General features: G+C 44.6%; 1 protein-coding gene across 1 annotated transcript in view; it reads right to left on the reverse strand.

The window, feature by feature from the left end:
- Positions 1-238: 238 nt before the first annotated feature.
- The window catches only part of CEP192 (centrosomal protein 192), a 506,433-nt gene continuing 481,007 nt past the window's right edge, over positions 239-25,664 (reverse strand). Inside the window, exons 43-48 of the mRNA XM_082258491.1 lie at positions 22,654-22,746; positions 22,453-22,572; positions 11,697-11,812; positions 11,198-11,321; positions 8,351-8,409; positions 239-596 (exon numbers count right to left, since the gene is read on the reverse strand). Of these exons, the coding sequence (XP_082114617.1) occupies positions 461-596; positions 8,351-8,409; positions 11,198-11,321; positions 11,697-11,812; positions 22,453-22,572; positions 22,654-22,746 (648 nt within the window). The 3' untranslated portion in view covers positions 239-460. The remainder of the gene's footprint in view (positions 597-8,350; positions 8,410-11,197; positions 11,322-11,696; positions 11,813-22,452; positions 22,573-22,653; positions 22,747-25,664) is intronic.

Below are 25,664 nucleotides of genomic sequence, written 5' to 3' on the forward strand. Positions count from 1 at the left end.
ATTGAACAAGCTGAAGTTAGAAGCTGACTGGCTACTATGCACAGCTGCACCAGATTTTGCACTCTGGCTTTAGTAAATCAACCCCATTGTATATTCAAGGAAAGATGGGCATAGACACCTATCTTAAAGGGTATGGTATATATATATATATATATATATATATATATATATATATATATATATATATATATATATATATATATATATATATATATATATATATATATATATATATATATAGTACTACCAAAAGTGCATCACTAGTTTACAGCAGGAAAATCCATATGGGTTTAATCAATAAAGCTGTGCAAAATGTTAATGTGCAAAGTGCAGTAAACCGCTTCCAATTTACTGTAGTCAGGTTAGCTAAAGAGGATTTGATTGGCTGGAATAGGTTACAGCACATTGCATTTTGCCCTACTGATCCCAATGAAGTGGACATTAGATTGTTCAGGAAACATCATCTCTTGGTCAGTGCTTCACCAACAAGTTGAATACAAATATCTTCGGCGTCTGTCTGAACAACAAGGCAACCTTCGAACCTGCCCATGGTGGATGGTTTGAATTTCACTGGTATGTTGATATAGTGGTGAGGTCTATAAAAGTAAAAAAATAAATAAAAATATAAGCCGCATATTGAGGGGATTTCCACAAGATAAACAGAAAAAAAAACTCATTATGAATTTAATAGATATAGTAAGCAGATAAAACTACATTGCAGTATGCGTTTCGCTTTAGTAAGGAGTTGCACTTAGAGGGTATTGACACAATGACATGGCTGCAGTGTTTGCTTAAGGCAAACGTTTGCTTTGCCTGTGCAGGTCAAAGCAACAGGTTTCCTCTACTGAACCCTTTCCCCAGCAGTAAAGGCTCATCTTTCCTTCATTGTCTCATCAATCTGTTCAACTGATTGCAACGAGTATAGAAGTTCTAGGTTAGTGCCAAGCTTGTCTAGTAGAAGCCTACACAGGCGTGGGGACCTGTTCCCCATTCTCATGTGGCAGCTCTGAAGCCATCACCAAACTGTCACAAATGACAAAATGAAGCAAGTTGCACGTCTCTCTATATCCAAATTACCATGTATTTTTTTTTCACTCCTGATAGCAAAGCAAAGAGAGAAAAAAGTATTTTCACCTTACCTAGTTGGTAAGGTTGAATAAAGATACAGATTCATCCAGTTCAACGTGTGTTTATGCTGCTACAAAATAACCTTATCCCTCTATATGTTTGCTGTGAAACCCTTCTGATAGTTTTTACAGTTACACTCTCCACTGATATCACTGAGAAAGGGAGTTCCACGACTTTACCTCTCTAAAAAAAAAAAAAAAAAAAAACCCGAATGCGGTATAAAAAGAAGATCGGGGGGCGTGGCCGCACGGCATGGGAGAGGGACTGTCTCACAGAGTGCCCTCTTGTGATCCTGACATTTAACCCTTTCCCTGGCCGGATTACTTACTTTAAAAGCAGATTCTGCTGTAGGAGATCCCCCTGATCGCAGCGATACCAGACGTGCAGCCGTGGCAGTAAGGGGAAAGAAGACCGTGTAGCTGCATCTACAGGCCGGCTCGGCAACCCGGCAGCATGCCACATGAGGCACTGAGAAATCTTAGGACGCTGAGCCCTCTTTACCTGTGGGTCCTGGGGATATTCTGTTGTATGCCAAAAAGCTATCTGAGCTGCAGGGACAGAAGGATGTGGACAGTGTGCACTCTGCTGCTGTATATGCCTCTGATGCAGCAGTGCAAGGCCCAGGGGCTTACAGTCTCTCATTGCAGCCTGAATCGGAGATGGAGGAGGGAATGCTTGAGGATGACCAACCTACACTTAGCCAGATTTTACAAGCAGTTGATAAATGTACAGCCTCTGTGAACTTTGCCAAGGCTAGGCTGGGGGGCCTCACTGAGGAGGTTGCTCTCCTTAGACAAGATCTGCAGAAGATCCGCAAGAGAACCCTGGCGGCAGAGAGTCGCATTAGCAACTTAGAGGATCAACTTCCTACTTTGCTCAATGATTCCCGTTCCACTGCTAGATTGGCACAGGCCAACAGGGATAAGACTGACGATATAGAAAACAGTTTGAGACGCAACAACGTGCGTATAGTGGGGCTGCCGGAGAGTGGAGGGCAGGGACCCCACTGATTTTGTGGAAACGTGGCTGTGTGAAATTTTTGGTAAGGAAGCTTTCTCCCCCGTTTGCTGTGGAAAGGGCTCACCGAGTACCCACTAGAGCACTGCCGGGCAACGCACCCAGGCCAGTGCTGGCCAGAATCCTTCATTACAGAGACAGGGAGAAGATCTTGCGCTTGGCGAGGAAGAAAGCGGATATCAGATATAATGGCAATCGGGTGTCCTTTTATCCAGATTTTTCGTCAGAGGTGCAAAAACAATGTGCTACATTTCTGGAGTTGCGATAGTGTCCTGGAACTTACAGGGTCTTGGCTACCCCCTAAAGAGGACAATGGTGGCTACCCTGCTACGAAAGTATCATCCCGCCATCAATGGCTTACAGGAGACATCTTTTGCAGCACTCTGTACGGTGCCTGCGGTATCCTTGGGTGGGCTGGGCGTACCACTCCACTCCTCATTTTCAGGGGGGTGAGTGTCCTGGTGCACAGATCCCTTGCCTTTCAGGGCGCTATGTGTTTTTATATTGCACGATTTTTCAGGTGACTTGTATTTTGGTGGTTGTGTATGTTCCTCCTCCGTTATCCTCGGGGATACTCCGAAAGCTATTGACATTTACATTAGATAAACCTGCTGTGCCTCTGTTTGTGATTGGGGACTTCAATGGAGTCTTGGACCCTGCCAAGGAAAGGCATCCCCCAGCCCAGGCCCCTGGCCTCGGGGAGGGGGAACGGCTCTCTCCCGCTCTTTGGGGGAGGTGGGCTGGTCAGATGTCTGGCGTTTGAAGCATCCTGGCGTGGTCCAGTTCTCTTGTTTCTCCAAGACGCATTCCTCATTGTCACATATTGATTTGTGCGTGGGCACGGAGGGTGCACTCCCATTGGTGGAAAAGGTGGAATATGCACAGAGGGGGGTATCGGATCATTCTCCGCTGGTGATATGGCTTACTGTGAGGCCCCAGGTTTGAACGCCTTCTGATTGAACCTTTTCCAGTGGATAATGATATTCAGGCCAGTATAATTTCTTATTTCTCTGTTAATGAACATTATGGGAGTGTGCTTTTGAGATGGGACGCCTTTAAAAGCTTCCTTAGGGGTATTTTAATTGCTCATATTCGGTGTGTGCAGAATAATACTAAACGTTATGAGGAACAACTGGGTCACTATGCCGGCGAGTTGGAGGAAAAATATATAGCCAACTCCACAGATGAGACACGAGACGCCTGGCTGTCGGCACAGGCGCTCAGGGTTCAGGCACTTAACTCTAAGGCTGATAGGAAACATTTCTTTAACAAAACTACTTTTTATGAGGAGAGGGAGCAGACGGGTTGCCTTCTCTCACGCATTGTCGGGGTGTGCCCCTCGGCCCCCCCTATTGGGGCCCTACAGCTTTCGAGTGCCCAGGTGGTAAACACTCAAGAGAGCATTATGGCAGAGTTAGTTACCTTCTAAACGGACTTGTACTCCTCCCGAGTGGCGTACACTTCGGAGGACTTACAGCACTACTTGCAATTGATCCCCCTCCGAGTTGAGGGTGAGTCAGCGGAATGGATTGGAGACTCCCATAACTGTAGAGGAACTGCAGGAGGCCGTGGCTATGTTCCCCTGCTCCAAGGCCCCTGGGGATAAGGGCTTGCCCATAGAGATATATCGCCAGTACTCCGAGATCCTTCTCCCCAAATTGCTAGAGTTCTTCAACGCAGCTAGGGAGTCGGGTACTTTGCCTGACTACGACCAGAGCTAGTATTGTACTACTTTTTAAGCCAGATAAACTAGCGACTGATCCAGGATCCTATAGACCTATTTCACTCCTTCAGGCTGATGTGAAAATTCTAGCAAAAGTTTTGGTGCGGAGGGTGAATACAATTTTTACACATCTCATACACGAAGATCAAGCAGGATTTATGCCTAATAGGTTCACATCTGTCAATCTTAGGCGCCTTTTTGTGGCTATACAAACACTGGTGGACAATGGGGGAGGTCGAGCGTTTTTGTCCTTAGACGCTAATAAAAGTGTTTTGATAGTGTGGAATGGGGCGATTTGTGGGCGGTGATGGAGAAATTTGGCTTTGGCCCTGTTTTTATGTCATGGGTGTGCTTGCTCTTTTGTTTTCCGCAGGCCTCCATTAGGGAGGGGGGTAGAATTTCTTCCGCCTTTAGCTTGGGGAGGGGTAGGAGACAGGGGTGCCCCCTGTCCCCGCTATTGTCCACCTTGGCTATCGAACCCCTTGCGGCTAGCATCAGGGCTCAGGAAACTATAGTTGGCTTCCAATTTGGCCCCCTCCAGGAGAAAATCCTGCTTTATGCAGACAACTTACATCTACTGTTGGGTGATACGGGTGCTTCCCTGGGTGCCGCTATAGCCACCATTACTGAGTTTGGACGCTTTTCGGGACTTACCATTAACTGGTCCAAGTCACCACTTCTTCCGCTAGACGGGATGTTGGACCCTTTACTGGGGTTGCCAGAGACAAAATTAAAATATGGAATAAACTTTGGCTGTCGGTAGCAGGACGGGTGAATCTAATTAAAATGATCTTAATGCCACAATTGCATTTTCTCCACAACTCCCCCGTTGTGATTACACTTAAAATATTTTGCATCGTTGACTCGCTCTTTACTCTTTAGGTCTCTCATCTGGAAGGGCCGGGCTGCCAGGATTAGGATTGAACAGCTGCAGAAACCACGGCATGCGGGAGGTCTCTCTCCCTAACCTGTGGATATACTACTTAGCTTCGCAGCTGCAGCATATGATGGGGGCCATGTCAGGTGCACAAGGTGGTTCGGCGCTGGCGATCATGAGGCACTTTACAGGTGCCTGTGGCAAGCCGGAGGGTCTCGAGGCACAACTTTTCTCAAAATCCAATAAGCAATATCCTACCTATAGACTTCTTCAGAAGGTGTGGGACAAATCCAAACAGCTACAAAGGGTCACTACTGGCTACACTGTATACAGTCCCATATGGAACAACCATACATACCCTGAACTTCTCAAGCTAGATCAGGCGGGTAGGTGGCGTTCCTTTGGGGTGACTCACCTTAAACGGAAGATCTGGGAGCCATATGGGAAGCTACAACAAAAACCTCACATAATATCTTGGCTATAAAAAATGTGCACAAAGTGCTCTATAGCTGGTTTCTTACTCCAGTTTTAATTGCTGCATTTGCCCCCCCCCCCCCCAATACCCTCTGGATGGTTTCCAGGCTTTTGGTCGAGAAGGCACTATTCTTCATATTTGGTGTGCTTGCACAAATGTACGAAAGCTATGGATCGGTACACAGGGCAGTCTTTAATATTGTTTGGACCCTGGGCAAGGGCCCCCCCTCCCCATGCAATTTCACCTTCTAGCCCAAAATACCAAAAAACAAACACGTACTCTGTACCCACCTGTGAACCAGCCCCCCCCCCCATCCACAACTACCTCTGTGCCCCCCCCATCCACAGCCACCTCGGTATCCCCCCCCCGACCACAGCCACCTGTGTCCCCTTCCCCCTTTATCCACAGCCACCTCTGTACCCCCCCCCTTTGTCCACAGCCACCTCTGTACCACCCCCCCCCTTTGTCCACAGCCACCTCTGTACCACCCCCCCTTTGTCCACAGCCACCTCTGTACCCCCCCCTTTGTCCACAGCCACCTCTGTACCCCCCCCCTTGTCCACAGCCACCTCTGTACCCCCCCCTTTGTCCACAGCCACCTCTGTACCCCCCCCTTTGTCCACAGCCACCTCTGTACCCCCCCCCTTTGTCCACAGCCACCTCTGTACCCCCCCCCCCTTGTCCACAGCCACCTCTGTACCCCCCCCCTTTGTCCACAGCCACCTCTGTACCCCCCCTTTGTCCACAGCCACCTCTGTACCCCCCCTTTGTCCACAGCCACCTCTGTACCCCCTCTTTGTCCACAGCCACCTCTGTACCCCCCTTTGTCCACAGTCACCTCTGTACCCCCCTTTGTCCACAGTCACCTCTGTACCCCCCCTTTTGTCCACAGCCACCTCTGAATACCCCCCCTTGTTCACACCCACCCCCCTTTTACAGTTCTCACCTCTTTTCACAAATGCACCCCCCTTCTTCTCACAGTTCTCATCCACACAGGGATGCTGCACCATTCTGTTATGTGTGTGCGCACGCTTTTTCCAACAAACACACACTGGTCACCGCCTATCAGATCTGTAGCATACAGCCAGAACACTTCACTCTGTTCTGTGCTATAAAAGTCTGAGAGGCAGGATTTGGGGGGTGGAGCACGGAAATCTGCTCTGCCTCACTCCGTCAGGACGAGCAGGCTCTTACACATACAGACTGCAACTGTGTTTCTCCTGTCAGTGTCCCCTGTCTTGTCTTAACCGCCCGGGAGAGCAAACAAGGGGAGGACGGGCAGCTGTATTCGTGACCACTACACTGGGAGCACGGTCTCCAGGTGTAGGGCTGCTTTGGGCCCCCCCACATTGACAGGGCCCTGGGCAGCTGCCCCTTTTGCCCCGCGTTAAAGACGGCTCTGTCCGTACATATACTTTAATCTATACTGTTTGACTGTTACGTAAAGACTCGATAAGAGTGCAACTGAGCCAACCCCTTAAGGGAGTTTTACTTCCATCCACAAAATGATCTTTTACATTGTTGCTGCCACAAAGCAGATGATCGTTCATCCTTGGAGGTCCCCGGCACTAAATTTTTCTGGAGCACAATCAAAGTTGAACAGGACCATGAATAAAAAGAAGCTATCAGCCATTTCTTTGGAGATCTATGAGAGGTTACGGAAAACATGGTCACCTTTGGATTTTGTATACCCAACCAAATTCAGAGGCTCTAAACTCTCGATCACTGGTCACTCCCTCGAGACCCATGGGTGGAGGGGTACCCCCCCCCAACCCCTATTTCCCTTACCTCACCTATCCTCTGACCCCTCTTTCTCCTACTCTTGTTCCTTACTTCCCTTTGCATTGGCATGAGTCTCGCCCTCTCCACAATCTGGGTTCACTGTTATATGCAGTTCACTTATGAGGGGGGGAACCTCAAGTTTTAGGGGTGTCTTTATGGGTTACTATTTGCGATGTGCAATATCGTTCATTGATTTTAGGGGAAAGGTCATTCCCCAACTTTTGAATTTTTTAACCAATATTGATTGTATTTGAATAAAGTATTCTTTCCTTTTACCTATGTATGTATCTATAATTAAACTGAAGGGGAGTTCAACACTTATAAAGTCCTGTTGATCAATTCTGGTGTAATGATTGCCCCATTGAATCTCATTTTTTGAGGACCTAAAATGCCAGCACAGTACAAACAACACCCCCCAAATGACCGCTTTTTGGACAAAGGAAATTAGTAAGAGGCCTGGCGAGTATTTTTAAATTATAATTGTTGGTCATCATTTTTTGGAAAATTAGGAAATTAAATAATTACTCACACTTTTTTTTTTACATACCGTCACTGCAGTACAGCATCGTCAAATGACTGGTGTGGCGTTCATACTGGTGACCGTACAAAAAAATGTTTTTAACTAAAATTTATTTTTTTTTTTTTTAACACATACTGTAATTAGTAGTACAGTGTCATTATAACACTGTACTACCCTGGGGTGGTGGTCAGGGATTTTTTTTCATCTTTTTTTATTTTTTTACACTGATTGCTTGGTATAGTGATAAAAGCAATCGTTTGTGACTCATTGTTTACTATTGTGATGCTGTGATTGGACCACAGCTATCACATGGTACAAGGTGCTCTGATCGGCCCAGGTACCATGTGATCACTGGTGACCAATCACAAACCTTGCAATTGTAAATTGTGCTGCTGAGTGCCCAAGGGGGCACGCACAGTGCACATGTGCACCACGATGAAAGGGGAATGTCTCGGTGCCTGGGGGGAGCTGCCCACCAGCAGTAAAAATACTGCTGGCGGTCAGCAAGTGGTTAATTTTGCCTACTAAATTAACTTTTTTTTTTAAGGTAGAAAAGTTATACATGTTGTATAGGTGTCAAAGCACAATAAACTGCAGAACTTTAACAAAGGATTAAAACAGTGCAAATTATTCAAACTATCATTCAGTTAAAAGGTTAACTTCAAGCAGTTGGTAAAAGCACAATGATAAATGTTAAAAGAAAAAACCCAAAATGGGTATGCAGCACAACAAATGCAGACTTCATACACATGCTAATAAGCTAATGGAACATAACCCAATCATATGAAAGTACAATTTTCAATATCAAAACAAGTAGTATGAACTTACCTCAAGGAATATTTGGAATGCTTCATGTGAAATGGCTCTTTAGGACTAACAAATTTCAGCTGTAAATCAATACAAGATGCATAAAACACCCACATGCATATTACGGTCTTAGTATTAATAAAACATGCACAGAGAAAATCATTGCACACCCATGTCATGTGTTACTTTTAAACAAGTCCAGTCAATATTATTAATAAGCTTCCTACAGTCAGTGCCGGTTCACATATGTGCAATGCGGGAAGGCTGTGAATTTGCAGCCTGTTCCCGCATCGCATCCGCACAAGAAGCAGTTCACACTGCCATATGCGATATGCAGGGGGTGTCAATTAAATGTTAACGACACCCTTAGTTTGATCGCATATCGCAGTGCGATCTGACAGTTCACACAGGATCGGATCGCACAAGTGTTAACCACTGTGCGATCCGATCCTGATGCGGCTGAAAAAATGCCTCTTGTGCATCTTTGCTGCGGGTGCAGTGCGAATTTCAGCCATACAAAGTGTATGGCTGAATTCGCATCCGCACATGAGATCGCATGTAATGAAGGAGCAGTGCGCTCCGAATTACATGCGATCTCCGCAGCCGCACATATGTGAACCGGCACTCACAGCTTTGGAAGCTCTTGACCACATACAGGTTTTGATTACAATATATTAACCCCTTCCCACCACGGGCACACATATGAGGCCTCACAGTAAGGGGATCTTCTTCCGTTGGGGTACATAAACGCGGAGGTGTTTGTGGTGGGAGAAGGTCCTGTACCAACGATCAGGAACCAGGAAGCCCAGTTCCATCACCTGATCGCTGTGATAGCCTCTGATTGGCTATCACAGTGGTCAGTCACACTATTTTAGGTAGGATTAAAAAAACAAAAACAAACCCAAAGCATTTTTTAGATTAGTATTAGGGTCATTGGGTTTTAAGTAGGATAAAAAGTAGCAAAATGAGCACTCTTGTTTCTGGGCCTTGCTACAGGTACAAACACACACATATGTGGTATTGCTGCGATCGTCAGGAGCAGGAGAATTTATTTTGGGTAGTTCTTTGGTGGTAGGTTATGGTAATATTAAGAAATATACAGCTACATTTTAAAAATGTACATCTTTTTTACTATTTTGTACCACTATTCCTTTGCTAAAAACAAATAAATAAACCAGGAGATATCCATTACCATTTACCAAATGGAAGCCAATTTGTCCTGCAAAGTACAAGGTATAATCCACCTGGATACACTAAGTAGTTGCAATGATATGTATAGTTTGGCTAACACAGGTCAAAGTTGCAAAACTGTTCTGGCATTAGGAATTATTTTACGCTTTGTCACAAAGAGATAAAGCACCTTTTAAAAGGATACTGCATTAAAGATCAGGATATCCATTTTAAAACCATACAACTGAACACTAGGAACAAACCTGAATATTTCTATAAAGCAGTAGTAAAGGCTTTTTTTTTTGTTACTAAAATGATAAACATGTTATAATAACTTGCTCTAATAATACTGCACAGAGTAACACCGAACATCCTCTTATGGGGCCCTCCGCCAGTGCTCTCAGCTCAACCTCTCCTGCTTGTGCCCCCACCGCAAGAGCAATCCTGAGCTGGACTGTGTGTGTCCATAGACACACAACGCGGCTTGCCCCAGCCCTTCCTCACATGTTTTGATAGAGGTAAGGCCCAGGTAAGTATAGGGGGGTGGGCAATAGAGTTACAGGGACATTTTTTACTTTAATGCAGGGAATGCACAAAAAGTAAAACACGTGTTGCCTTTAGAACCATTTTAAAGCATTTTTTTCCTTCCTACTGTGTCCCTAAACACTTACCTGGATCATTCACTGATCCAGCTTGTTCCTGTCTGCAGCATGGCTCTTCCTCTTCTCACAGTAGACTTTGGCTGTGTGGCTCCTGCTGTTGTCAGTCAAATCTTGCAGGGAGGGAGGGAGGGAGGGAGGGAGGGGAGGAGGGGGGATATGGCTGAGCCGCAATGTGTGTCTACAGACGCACACTGCCCAGCACTGGAGCATGCCCACACAGGTGCCCTCAAAGCACAAAGCTTGCAAAGAGGGCACGCACAAGGAGTAGAGAACATGGGCAGGGAAATCTAGAAAAGGTAGGCAAGGGACTGAGCAATACGATTGTACAGAGCAGATAACATCCATTTTATTTTAAAATAAAAAAAGCTTTTACAATCACTTTAAAATTTCCAGTGTAGCTCTGGCTTAAGAATACACATGAACAGAAGGTTAATTAAAGTGATTGTAAAGTCTTATTTCTAATAACATAATAAACATGTTATACTTACCTGCCCTGTGCAGTGGTTTCACACAGGGCAGCCCAGATCCTCCTCTTCTCCCGTCCCTGGCTGGAGCTCCTTGCCCCTACCTCCTGTTGAGTGCCCCCACAGCAAGCAGCTTGCTAGAGGAGCACCCGAGCCAAGCTACAGTTCAGTGTATCCATTCAGACACGGAGCTGCCGTTCGGCCCCGCCCACTCGCTCTCCCGATTGGCTGAGTTTGATAGACAGGAGCGGGAGCCAATGGCGCCAATCAGGAGACAGAGTCCCGGGTAGCTGAGGCACCTGTTTACATAGCTAGATAGATAAGGGGCTCGGGTGAGTATTAGAGAGGCTGCTGCATACAGAAGGATTTTTATCCTAATGCATAGAATGCATTAGGATAAAAATCCTTCTGACTCTACCAAACCCTTTAAGCAAACACTGCTTTTAAATGTATCAGTTCTCCTTAAATCTCAATATTTAGGAGCAAGTTGTCCATCTACAGTTATGTTACCCAGGTTACTTTAGGCTTTCCAAAAGTTATTTTGAAAGAAAAAAGAAAAAAGAAAATCTTACCATGTAGGTTGTAAAAGAGTTGTTTCGTAGGTTTACTTTTAATGTACTGGATTCACCAACTGGTGTAGGATGAAAAGTGTATAACTGGTCTGAAGCAAAAACTCCCTTGGCGGTCATATCTTGCCTGGGAATCAAAATGCAGAGTTTAAGTAGAACTATGAGCAAAACCTTTTTTCCCCCCATTTTGGATCGAGTGAGGGTTAGAACCACTAACAGTTTTAAACAATACAGGAAGTGAGAGAAAATATATACAAAGTGGGGGAAATCTGGTGTGCCAGAACTAGTGTCCCCATTGGAAGATTTCTCTTCTATTGGTGTTGATGTCGACCCATAATCACAAAAACACAAACAAAATGTTCTAATTCCGCTCCACTCTAGCCAAATCAAAATTAAACCAGCATGATAGGGATGCAACTGTGCCTTAATAAACCTTTAAAAATTAAAATGGTTACATGGGATTAAGAACATCTATGTTACAAATAAAGTGATTACTACATACACAGTTCTCAATGAAGAAGCTTCAGAGCCAGATCTTCTTCTTGGATGGACTGGAGCTTCTGCATTTACTAAAGCATCAGTAGAAGCTCCCAACAACACATTTTCAGCCATGGTTCCCTTTGGAAGAAGAAAACAGTCAGCCACGCTTTTAATTATTTCAAATACAAGAGAATGAACACCCACCTGCATAAAATTATACTTTGTCTGCAGTTTTCCTAAACTGCAGGGGAAAAAAAACTTTTCTTGTTTCAATACCAAGGAGACTCCCAATCAGGAATATTGATTTGTCTTGAAAATTCTTCATCTTGGAGTACAGCAAAGGACCTTTTTTCATAGACCATGGGATGTACCCAAGCAACAAACTGAGGAGTAGGCAACAATTGCCAACATGCCCACAAGAAAACAAGTTAAAGAACCTGAACATAAAAAACCCCAAAAAAACACTCAGATAACAGCTTGAAGCACATTTTGACCGAAGCTTGCATGAACATCTGCCTGGCAGAACTTTTAAAATGTGTAAACAGAGTACTGGGTGGCGTTCAAGTCCTTAATGAGTATACGGACAAAGCCTCAAAAAATCCCTAAACTGATATGGTCCAAAGGCATTTAGACAAAAAGGTGAATAAAGTACCTGGACTTACATCAGGGGTGTCCAAACTTTCTAAACAAAGGGCCACTTTACTTTCCTTCAGACTGTGTCCATTGGGAGTAGAAATGTTCCTGGTGTCAGTGGGAAGAAACAATGGATCTTTGGTATTAGGGGGGAGGAATATTACACCATCGATGGTGTCAGTGGGAAGAATAGTGCCCATCTTTGGCATCATTGGGAGAAATAGTGCCCCACTGCTGAAGCAAGTAGCAAGAATTATTCCTCATTGTTGGTGTCAGTGGGAGGAATAGTGCTCCAAGGGCCTGAAAAAGGTAAGAAAAGGGCCACATCTGGCTCCCAGGCCACAGTGTGGAGACCACTGGCTTACATTCATGTGTCCTCAAAGAGTTGAGCTCTGTTATTTCAAAGCCATTGTTTCTGATAGTTGGACATTGTTTAATGACAGGCTCATACCCACAAGATTGGTGCAAGGCCAATGTTATGCCTATATTTAAAAAAAAAGTTGAAGTCTTTACCAATAAACTACAGAATAGTTATTTTTCTTCTATAGTCATAAAAATAAAAAAAATGGAAAAAAGCCTTTCCTAAATTCCTGTGCATCAAACATTAATATGCCAATATAATATTTGCCAATAAACATTACTATAAGAAAAAAAAAAAAAACTTTGCATCATTAAAGTATTATCCACATAAAAGCATTTATACGTTGTTCATTGGCATCCACTTGTGATCCCCAGATCTAGTGATTCAAACAATGTCAACAGTGTCACCTTCTAATGACAACCTATACCAGTGATGGCAAACCTTGACAATCCAGATGTTTTGAAACTACATTTCCCATGATGCTCAACTACACTGTAGAGTGCATGATTATAGGAAATGTAGTTTCAAAACATCTGGGGTGCCAAAGTTGACCATCACTGACCTATACCAATGTACATCAAATGTGAAGATGTGATGAAATGCGTAGGGCAGAGTGTTGGCCTGGGACATCATTTGTGCGCTAATTGTAATGCAAGCTGGCTCCTTGTGTAGCAGTGGGCTTTCCATAAAATATGGCAAGCTGGTCATTCGAAGTGCCAGATAGGCACTTTTAATGTGAGTGCAAACTTCTTGTATTTATAGGCTTTTAAAAAAAAAAAAAACACACTTTTGGAAGAAATGAGGTTCACTCATGGGCTGTGTTTTTCCCATGAGTACTATGGAGTAAAAATAAGATTTTTGTAAGATCTTACTTTAAAATCTTTTTCTCTGATGTCCATCGACAGACGCAGCCTCATCTCAATGAGCTGAGTGGTGTTATGCTCCTCCCATCAGGAGTAGTCTAGGCAGGAAAATTTGAATACACATGCCCAGGGGGCTGTCCCTACAGACATAAACCCCTACTGCACAACCCAGCACATCAGTTTAGTTTAAAAGCAGTGAAGACAACAGAACCAACCCCAAACAGAGGAGCGGGTGCTGAGAATGTCGATGGACATCAGAGAAAAAGATTTTATGTTAAGATCTTACAAAAATCTTATTTTGTCTATCGTCCAACAGACGCAGCCTCATCTCAATGAGCTGAGTGAGGCGTCCCAAAGCAGTATAGGCATGAGGGGTGGAAAAACGCAACCAGACGGTAACGTCCACTCTAAAGCCAACAAATCCACCTTGTAAGATTTGGTAAAGGTGTGCACAGACGACCAAGTCGCTGCCTTACAAACTTGTACAACAGAGGCCTGATGGGGAAAAGCCCAAGAGGCACTCAGCGCTCTAGTAGAATGTGCCTTCACAGGGAAAGGAGAAACCTGACCCTTGATCAAATAAGCCTGAACAACCGTCTGCCTGATCCATCTCGAAATGGTAGCAGCAGATGCAGCCAAACCTTTGCGAGGACCGTCCGGAAGGACAAAGAGTCCAACTTCCTGAAGGACTCGGTAACCATCAGATAAACCCTCATTGCCCAAACCACAACCAGAGAGTGCAAAGCAACTTCCTTGTGATGTTTAGGCTTAGGCCATAAGGAAGGCAACACAATGTCTGCATTCAGGTGAAAATCCGACACCACCTTAGGAAGAAAAGAAGGATTAGGTCGGAGGACCACTTTATCCCTGTGGACCACCAAATAAGGCGAACGACAGAACAATGCCGCCAGCCAACAGGCGTTGGAAGTGAATAGCCATGGCCGAAACCTGGCCTTTGATAGTACCCAGCGCTGCTCAACCCCTTTTTTTAATAAGGCCAAAACCCTAGCTACAGAAAACAAGAGAGGTTGCAGCTGCAGCGATTCACACCAAGAAATGTACGATTTCCATGGACGATGTTAGATCTTCCTAGATGTCAACTTCCTGGCCTTCAAAAGGGTAGGAATCACCAAACCAGAGAGACCTCTATTCCTCAACACCTTGCTTTCAACAGCCAAGCCGTTAAAGGCAGCGACCGTAAAGCAGGATGGAAGATCGGCCCTTTAGATAGTAGATCTTCCCGCAAAGGAAAACGCCATGGAGGATCCATGACCATTTTTACCAGCTCTGTGTACCAAGACCGCCGAGGCCAGTCTGGTGCCACCAGAACGCCTTCCATCGCCATCCTGCGAAGAAAGCTTGGCAGGAGAACGAGTGGAGGGAAGGCATAGATCAGGCGATACTGACTCCAAGGAGCCACCAAAGCGTCTGTGGCGTCGGCCAGAGGATCCCAAGACCTGGCCACAAACCTCTGAACTTTCCTGTTGAGGCGAGTTGCAAACAGATCCACGTCCGGGGTCCCCCACCAGAAAAACAGGAGATGAAACACCTCCAGAAGCAGGGACCACTCCCCCTGATCCAACACCTGATGACTCCGCTTGGTAATCCGCTTGCCAATTCTCCACACCCGGGATGTGGACTGCGGAAAGAGCCGGAACATTGTGTTTCGCCAATACCAGAATCTCTGCCACCTCCTTGGCCGCCAGGGCACTCCTCGTGCCCCCTTGATGATTGATGTAAGCCACGGCCGACTGGGCCAAAACCGGAGAGCTGTGTAGCCGATTCGTCCAGAGAAGCAGGCAGAGCTTGATCGCTCTCAGCTCCAGAATATTGATTGGCAATGAGGACTCTTCCGACGCCCTAGTCCCCTGAGCACAGAGCTTCCCCAGCACTCCACCCCAGCCTGATAGGCTGGCATCCGTAGTGACCACCGTCCAAAACTCCGGCAGGAAGGACTTGCCATGGCACAGGAAAGATGACGGGATCCACCAAGAGAGCCGACTTCGTGAGATGGCTCAACAGAATCTTCTGGTCCAATGACCGAGGATCTCTGTTCCATTGTGACAATCTCTTTCTGCAGCTGTCTCGTGTGAGACTGAGCAAACGGGACTGCTTCGAAGGTTGAGACCATCAGACCCAGGGCCACCATCAGCAAATGGACTGCCCTTTGCAACTTCTGAAGCTTGTCCAAGGGAAGGAAGACCCTCGCCAGAGCAGAGTCGGGGATCAGCCCCAGATAGGTGACCTGCACAGATGCAGTCAGGGCAAATTTGGTGACATTGATCGTCCACCCAATGTCCTGAAGGGTCCGAATTGTGATGGAGATGTTTTCCAGCAGATTAGAATGGGAAACTGCTCACAACAGTAGATCGTCTAGATACCCCACAATGGAGATACCTCATCGACACAACAAGGCCAGCCCAGGGGCTAGGACCTTGGTAAAAACTCTGGGAGCCGAGGCGAGACAAAAGAGTAACGCCACAAATTGAAAGTGCTCCTCTGCCACTGCGATGCGGAGCAATCGCTGATGTCCCTTGACTATGGGGACGTGGAGATACGCATCTTTGAGATCGATGGAAGCCAGAAAATCCCCCTGATTCAAAGATGCCACCACCAACCGAATGGACTCCATTCGGAATTTCTGCACCTCCTTTCTGGGCACGGTGAACAGCTTTGAATAGAAACCTTGAGAGCGTTCCTGTTGGGAAAATGGCACAATCACCCCTTGAGCCAGGAGATCTCGCACAGCCTCCTGCAGATCCTTCAAACGGTCCAGAGACAGGGGAAAATTTGACTGAAAAAACCTGCCCCCTGCCGGGACCAGAATTCGATCTTGTACCCGGAACAAACCAGTTTGTGAACCCATTCGTCCTGAATGAAGGAAGTCCAGGGTTCCGGAAAGCAGCGCAGATGTCCCCCCACCCCAAAAAAGGGTGAGGGCACCCCTTCATGCTGAAGAGGACTTGTCTGCAGCACTGGACTGACCGGCCTTGGACTTTCCCCAGGGTTTCTTAGCACCTCCAGAAGTTCTGAATGGCATACCTTTTTCTTGCGCCCCAGAGGCACGAAAAAAAACCTTTTATGAGCAGAAAAGGAGGGACCCCGCTTAGTATGGGTGTCTTACCCTTGGAGAATTAAGGAAGAAGAGTACTCTTACCACCAGTCAGGCCTCTGATCAACTCATCCAATGAATCGCCAAACAACCTGTCTCCTAGAAAGGGGAGATCAGCTAAGGCTGATAATACATTCCGTCACCGTCTGTGTGACTAGCACAGACAAAAAACGGTTTCAAAATGAAACCCGCCAGCACGTGAAGATGGCGGGAAAGGAATTCCACCCGCCTGTCCACTGGATCCGTAAAAACTGGGGAATCCTCCACGAGTAGATTTGTTTAATCTGGAAACAGGATGGTCCACTTTAGGTGTCACCGTCCAACAGTCGGAAACCTTTTCAGCAAAAGGATACCAGCGCTTAAAGCGTTTTGGCACCACTAACACGCGCTTAATGCACCGCCATTGGTCGTTCACAATATCGTGAAAAGTGTCGGTACAAGGGAAAACCCGGTCAGTTTTTGGAGACTTCTGGGAGCCAAAAGCCACCCGCGTCCCTGCCGGCGTGGGCTCATTAGCCAATTTTAAAATATCCCGCACTGAAATAATCAGGGCTTCCACCACAGCACGTTCCCACGCTGCAGCTGAAGACGACAGGTCCTCTTCAACATCTAACTGCGAGGACATCGACCCCTCAGGAAGGGGAGCATCAACCTTTTCCATGACTAAATCAACTTTAGGTCGCCAGGCTTTCCAGGGCAGCTGAAATCATGGCCAGCGACTGCGATCCGGAATGTCCAGGAGTCGCACAGAGTGGGTCTTAGGGTGAAATTCCAGTTTGGGACTCCATAGTGCATTTTGCAAAAAACAAAGTACTGTAGCTTTAGGAACGCCGATCGGGGTATCTACCAACGATCGCAGTGGTCTGCAGGGAGCCCCTTTAAACCAAACCATAGCAGAAAATGCAAGAATATGCCCGCAGGGACCCCCCAATACTTTACCACCTCAGACACACAGCCTCCTGAATCTTCCACAGCATGGAGAGAGAAGCAGAAGTGACCTTGGCTCAGCAGCAGGAAATGACAACACATGAAGTGATGTCACCTTATAGGGATACACTGCCAAGTATAGCACCAGGGCTACACAAAGATGGATGCCCATACAAAACAATAGGAAGCTAAAGGGAAAAATGGCTGCCCCATTCAACTCTATAGGGAAAAAAGTTCCATAGCCCACACCTAAGATGGCGGCGCCCATGGCGCACTATGTGGCTAGGGACCGATACATGAAGGCTTTAGGAACTACAACAGGGACCAGCAAAGCTAAGGTACCATGTCATCCCCCCCCCCTCCCACCCTGAGTGCCAGAGCGCTCCAGACACACAGACCGAGCAGGGACAGGGAGAGGGAAGGACACAGACCCGGCAGACCAGGGGGATCTCTTGGGAGGCACAATCCTATTATCCCCAGTGGAGGGCCCACATCCCCCAAAGGCCAGAGGGGCAAGGGGGGCACAGTTACTCACCATACCATGGACCGGGTGGGTTCCGCTCCGGGCACACTGCCTCCCACCCGAAGTGGGGGTGCTGCCAGCCAAGGGGTACGCTGCGACTCAGGGCGTTCCAGAATGTTGCCTACTGGCGAGGCATCCGCTCGCAGGCTCGTCCCCCTCTGGACAAGGGGGCACCATCATGGCTAGGCATAGGACGGAATTATAACCTGCTTGCGCTCGTAGGCCAGACTGGGGGGGGCCATAAGGATCTAGATTATCCAGCACAAAGCTCCAGCCGGCATCGTTGCTTGTAGATCACCAGGAAATTCTTCCCTGAACACTAGCTAGCAAGTGAGTAAAGAGAAATAAAATATTCTGAAAAGAATAAAAAAACTGCGACCGGAGTCCCAGCAAGAAACCTAGGTCTACTCCTTCTCTAGGCAGAAAAACTGATGTGCTGGGTTGTGCAGTGGGGGGTTTATGCCTGGAGGGACAGCCCCCTGGGTGTGTGTATTCAAATTTTCCTGCCTAGACTACTCCTGATGGGAGGAGCATAAACCCACTCAGCTCATTGAGATGAGGGTGTGTCTGTCGACTGACGATAGAGAAACAGGGATTTTGGTGGTCTTAAGTTCAGATGGTGTTATTCTCTCTTATCTGATGTTGGAGAGGATAAATTAGATATTACGGGAATGATAAAAGAATCCACTGTTTAGACCTTATTAGAGGTCTCTTTTGGTTGGGTGAGTTAACATTCTGTACCATGCGATTAGCTGTGGCCAATCACAATAGTAAACACTGAATATATTCTATTCAGTAAAAACAGTTGCTTATAAAAGTGAGATTCACTGAAATAGGCAATCAGTGTGTGAAAAAACAAAAATCCTGATCACTTCCCAGGGTGGGAACTATGGTAACACTATATTGCTCTGGATAGGAGCAATCGTTCTGGTCCTTTTAAAGGGTTAAAAAAGAAGGTACTATAAAGAAGACTTGTATAACAAAGATCAATTAAAGTTCCAATACGAATTTTAATTTTGGTCACTTTTGATTTTTTAATATAAATTAGGTCTTCTATCCTGGCTTTCCCTCCTCTATGATTGGTATCACCAGGGGTGGTGGGTTTCCTTGGTCTTGCCCACTTCTGGGAGGTTTTGTTACAGTCTTCTCTTTATGGAATGTGCAGTCCACCACTTTTTGAGGTACGCCTCAATAATTTTGTAATTAACAAATATAAAGTGTAGTTGTGATTTATGTAATTTGTGTATTTTCATCTTGTAATTGATTGTTTTTTGTTACATACAGAACTTCACTTGTAAAGATGTCCAAGTCTCCTGAAGAAGCCATTTACTTATGGCGAAACATGTTGAGCTGACACCAAGTGTTTCTTTATCCTTTCTTTTATGGTTTTTAAAATGATATGTGTCTATTTGTAATCAATAAAATGATATACATTTTTATGAAAAGAAAATTATTTTTCTCCATTATTATATTTAAATATAGTTCTAGTGTGCACCTTCCAAGTCCCATAATTCCCATTTCTTGCCTAACTTTAACTTGAGGGATGTAGTGCATTATTAACATTCTCCGGCAAAACGAATAAAACTTGAAAAACTATATTGCTCTGGTTACAGTGTGTAAGAAAAAAAAAAAATAGAAAAAAAGAGTTAATTTTTTGTGTTTGTTTTTTTCACATACTGTCACCATTCAGTGTCTCTGATCACTACCACACCAGTTATATGATGGCATTGTACTGCACTGGTCATAGTCAAATTTTTTTTTTCTCATTTTCAAAACCATTACAACTTAAACTCGCCATGCCTCCTAATACCTTGGACTGTCCACTTTCCAAAAATGGGTAATTTGGGGGATAATTGTACTATTCTGGCATTTGCGTGTCTCAAGAAATGAGATAGGCAGTCAGTACATCAGGACTGATCAATTTTCAAACCTTTATGCCATAGTTTGTGAATTGTGCAACTTTCCTACAGATTAAATAACACTAATTTGGGTTATTTTCATCAAAGAAATTTAAAATACAGTTTGGCCTAAATTTATGAAGATTTGTAAAATTTTATACTACACAATGAAAATGTGTTTTGTTTCCCCGAGATTGTTGGTATTTTTTAGTTTATATAGCAAAGAATTTAAAACCCAGTGGTGATTAAATGCCATCAAAAAGAAAGCTCTATTTGTGTGTAAAACATTTATAAAAATGTAATATGGGTGTATGACTGTCTAACTGTCAAAGTGCAACATTGCTGAAAGCGGAAAATTGGCCTGGACAGGAAGGGGGCGAAAGTGCCTGGTATAGAAGTGGATAAAATAATTTGAACTATAACAGACTTACTGCACCACTCTGAAAAGTGGGCTTCTCGGCAGGCTTGGTGGTCATAGAAATCTGGAGCTTACGATAAACGGAGGTGTTAAGTCTTGATTTGGACTTAATTTGGAATTTATCAAGGGATTCCCCAAACAGTCCCTATCAAAAGGCATGCGTGGAAGATGCTTTTTAGAAGCAGGTTTTATAAGCAGGTTTAAGTTACCAAGCTTTTAGTCACAAAATTCTGTGCATATGCATAGTTAAAGTAGTTGTAAAGTCACATTCATAAATTAGTTGTATCCTTTCTGTTTTAGGAATATATAAAGTACAGTGTATTTATTAATTTTAAATGCTAAACAACTTCTTGCAAAGCACTGCTATGCGGGCCCGTGTCCTCCCTCCGCTTTCCTTCCCGATCCAAGGGAGTACAGTGGGAGGGGGCAGACTCCCCTCTGAGGTATGCAAGCTAGCAGAGGGAGGTTACATGACAGCACAGCAGTGCTGTTCAAGAAGGTATTTAGCAACACATAAAAAAAAAAAAAAAAAAAAAAAAAAAATCACACTGTACTTCTACTTATATCTTCATATCCGACTGTGGAAATGGCAGGCATGGAGGGAGGGGGCAGATGCAGAGAGGCCGAGAAGAGAGCAGGAGGGACGTAATCTGACCATGCTATAATGGATCAGCAGCCATGATTAGCATGGTAAGAACACATTGGGGAAAACGGGAACAGGCAGGATCAACCAGGTATTTTAGAACATTTATTGGGACAAATGACACTGCAAAAAGCACTATGCTATTTATCATGCTTTAACCAGTTGCCGACCACCTTATAGCACATCTAGTGCTACAGGGTGGCGGTGCTGCGCAGGATCAAGTATATATATATATATATATATATATATATATATATATATATATATATATATATATACACACACACACACACACACACACATACATATATATATATATATATATATATATATATATATATATATACATACACACACACATATATACACATACATACACAAGTGATCTGCGCTCCCTGCACAATCCCGAGGCGGGGGGCGCGTGCACCCTCACCAGGCCGGCAGAATTGTGATTCATTTAAGAACCAATCAATTAACAAAAATAACCAAAAATCATTGGCCTAGACCTGCTGATCGGTTCTGGTGAATTAGAAAACACAGGCACATGCATAGACCCGCATCAATTAGTGTGTCCACATTAGAAAGTATTTGGCATGAAGCCATGAGTTTTGCCTCATAAAACACAGGGGAAAAAAAAAAATATATCTTTTCTGACCTCTGCTACAAAACCAATACCAATACATTTCTCAAACATACCTTCAAGGAAAGTAGGTTCCCTCTTCTGAATCCTAAACAGGACCGGGGGAATAGCAGGTGTAGCGTTTCTGGTCCATGGAAACTGAAGGTTGTAGAAGTACCGAACGTTTTCCATAGAATTCAGACACTGTGGCGGAGAAATCCACTTTTGTTGGACAGGCCATATGGTGCATGCCCCAAAGGGAGCTTGAGTCCACTAAGGGGAGCAGTGTCATAATAGGACATTATTCTAGGACAAGAGAACAGCTATCACACTGAGCTGTAGTTTGAGTTTTCTGTAGGCCACCTACAAAATTCATGCTCTGTGGTCCTTCTGTCCCGGTTTTTTTGTACCCGTGATCCCTCATTGCTAAAAGAATGGTACTCACAGAATTGAGGCTGGAATGGATAGAGTTTTGCATTTCCAGACACAGGAGCCATAATAACCCAGGACCTGATGGCGTTTCTGGGGATGTACATTTCAGGTAGAAAAGGTAGGTGGGATTTTTTTTTTTTTTCAAACAACATTTTTGCTTGGATTACAGACCTTGTAGGAAATATAGGGCTGATAATTACAAACATATTTTTGTTATACTAAAGAGTATATTAATCTATATAATTGAAATGTCAACTTTTAAGCAGGCAAAGTAGCCTAAGTATGTTAATTGCAAAGGAAATTACACTAAGCCCTCTTCAAAGTTTTAAAGCCAATTCTTTGTACTTACTTCTCCACACATTTGAAATCTCACTTTATTCTTGAAATGTGGTTCTGATATTGGATGGCATTCAAGGTCCCAAAATTGGGTATAGTCACCCTGATCTTTGGGAAAGAAAGTAACTGGTAGCTTGGAAAAAAATAAATAAAAAGTAGTTATGCATGTACCATGATCAGAGACTGGAAATAAAAAACATGACACTTTTGTTACCTTTAATCTGTCAAGTGCTGCAATCACACCCGACACTTGAGAACATCTGAAAACGGTGTAGGTGGCCCGATAAATATCACTGCAGTCAAGTCCCTGAAACACATTTTTTAAATGTGTAACATTGTAAAATGAATAAAATAGCGGGTTTTGTTAAATTGTATGTATATAACCACCTTACAGCATTAGAACATACCTGTACATCCTCAGGTGTAAGTGGTTATACCAGGATCAGGGCTGCAGATCCTGGTATCAAAAGTTTCAGCTAGTGATTAGCTTTCCTGTAGAAGTGATTGAGTGACTCTAAAGACATGCAATCACTTCAACAGGGCGTGGAAGGGGGCCACCCCTTCCGCCACCAATCTTCGGCTCTCCGGTTTGATTGGGGAGCCCAGGATTGCTGTAACCTCTCGGGTGTGGTAAATACAGGGGAGAAACTTAAATCCCCACCAGTCCCCTCTGTGATGTAAGGAACCAGGAGCAACAAGGATTTTGTCACTTACAGTCTAGGTTTACTGTTAACAAGCCACTACCGGCTTGTAAACCAGCTGATCAAACCCATCTCGATTTGAACAGATGTTTTTGATGACAGTAGAAGAGATCTGGGGTCTAATAGAGTAAAAAGTACTTGTCACTGCCCATGTTACTACAAGGGATGCTGTTCATCCCTTGTGATAGCAATAAAGTTGATGCTAAAACTAAAAATTTAAAGAGCCAGTATTAAAAAAAAAAAAACGTATATACAATTTTTTAAAGTGCATACTTACAAAAGCCTGTGATATGTGGGCATATTCTCGGTTCTATATATTTTGAAAAAACTTGAAGGGTTTCACCAGAGACTGACCATTATCTATATTAATTGTCCATGTGAGATTTGTACATGTAAACACTTAATACATAGGCTATAAGCCTGTATTATCGCACAATATTTTGTCTATGGTGCGATGGCTTATGACTTTTTTGTATCCCTATTGTTTATTTGCTGAAATGGTGAACCCTTCTGAAATAATAGAAATGTCAGAAAAATGGCAGTCCGAATATGGTGCGACACAAAAAAATGCAACAACCACCATGTTCTTCTTCAGGGTCTCTGCTTTCAAAAAATATACACTGCTTAAAAAAAAAAAATTCAAGTAACACTTTTTAATCAGGGTATAGCACCAAGTCAATTAAACTCCTTGGATATTGATCTGGTCAGTTAAGTAGCAGAAGGGGTTGTTAATCAGTTTCAGCTGCAATTAACAGGTGCATTAGATGGGCAACAATGAGACGACCTCCAAAACAGTAAACAGTTTTACTGGTAGAGCCAATAACATTTTTTCCCCTACTCCTCTTTTCTGACTGTTTTCCACTAGTTTTGCATTTGGCTAGGGTCAATGTCACTACCCTATAAAGGTTGCACAGACTTTCCAACTCCTCCAGGATGGCACATCAATATGTGCCATTGCCAGGTTTGCTGCGTCTCCCACCAGTCTCAAGAGCATGGAGGAGATTCCAAGAGACAGGCAGTTACTCTAGGAGAGCTGGAAGGGGCCATAGGTCCTTAACCCATCAGCAGGACTGGTATCTGCTCCTTTGTGCAAGGAGGAACAGGATAAGCACTGCCAAAGCCATACAAAACGACCTCCAGCAGGCGACTGGTGTGAATGTCTCTGACCAATCAGAAACAGACTTCATGAGGGTGGCCTGAGGGCCCAACGTCCTCTAGTAGGCCCTGTGCTCACTGCACAACATCGTGGAGCTCGATTGGCATTTGCCATTGAACACCAGAATTAGCAGGTCCTCCACTGGCGCACTGTGCTTTTCACAGATGAGAGCAAGTTCACTCTAAGCACATGTGACAGATGTGAAAGGGTCTGGATAATCCATGGAAAAGGTTATGCTGCCTGTAACAATGTTCAGCATGACCGGCTTGGTAGTGGGTGGTCTGGGGAGGCATGGAGTGATGCACAGACCTCTACATGCTAGACCAGCCTTTTCCCAACCAGTGTGCCATGGCACACTGGTGTGCCGCCAGAGGTCCTCAGGTGTGCCGTGGGATCATAGGAGAGGAGGGCTGTCAGATGAGCTTGTTCTTCCGACCAACTGTATATCGGCACTGCGAGGGAACCGTCAGCCTCAAAATAGAAAGTAAAGGGGGAGAGTGCTGTGCTCTCTGCTTCCCCCTAAAGTGCAGTACCCATCTGAATGCGAAAAAGGTACTGTGCAAGAATGTTTTAAAGAGCTTTATACGTGTGTGTGTGTGTGTACATGTGTACTTTGCGTGTGTGTATGTGTGTGTCTGTATGTGTGTACATGTGTATGTGTGCATATATACATGTGTCTGTATGTGAACATGTATTTGTGTGTGTGCGTGCGCGTGTGCGTGTTTGTATGTATGTTACTTTTAATCCTGACCCCCCTCTATTCCTGTACCATCAGAACTGCTTTTTTAGGGGCTTGTTTGTGATAGCAGCAAGAACTGCTGCTGCTCTGAAAAGCAATGCATGCTCAGATCACTTTTCAGAGGCATTTGGCAGGTGGTAAAGAGGCAATAAGTTGCCTCCTCACGACCTTCTTTAAGTCCGTAAATGCAGCATCGCTACACACAACTGTGCAATGCACACAGTTGCGGGGTAGTTGCAGTGCAGCCCCATTCACCCTGGTAAACAGAAATAGATATTAGATAATAGACCAGCGCTATTCAACCTACAGTGTAAGAAGAGCACTCTTAAAAACAAATATTTAAAAATTAACTAAAAAAAAATAATAGATGTTTTGGTTGTGATGATGGGATAAGTCCATGGGATAAAGTCTTTGTGGAGGTGGATGGTTAGGTGGCCACCGGCTCTACCAAAGCTAGGAGGGGACTCTGAATGGTAGACAAGTAAAAAGAGAAAAAACAGAGTGGCGCCACCTGAGTGTAGTATTAAAAACAATCCTTTATTGGCATAAAAGTTAATGCACTCACATGAGTAAGTGGAAAGAAGGCTTTACAGTAATATCATCCGATCCGCTGCAGGGGAGGCAGAAGA

The sequence above is a fragment of the Pelophylax lessonae genome, assembly GCF_965119305.1.
Source record: "Pelophylax lessonae genome assembly, chromosome: 5".
Classification (NCBI taxonomy): domain Eukaryota; kingdom Metazoa; phylum Chordata; class Amphibia; order Anura; family Ranidae; genus Pelophylax; species Pelophylax lessonae.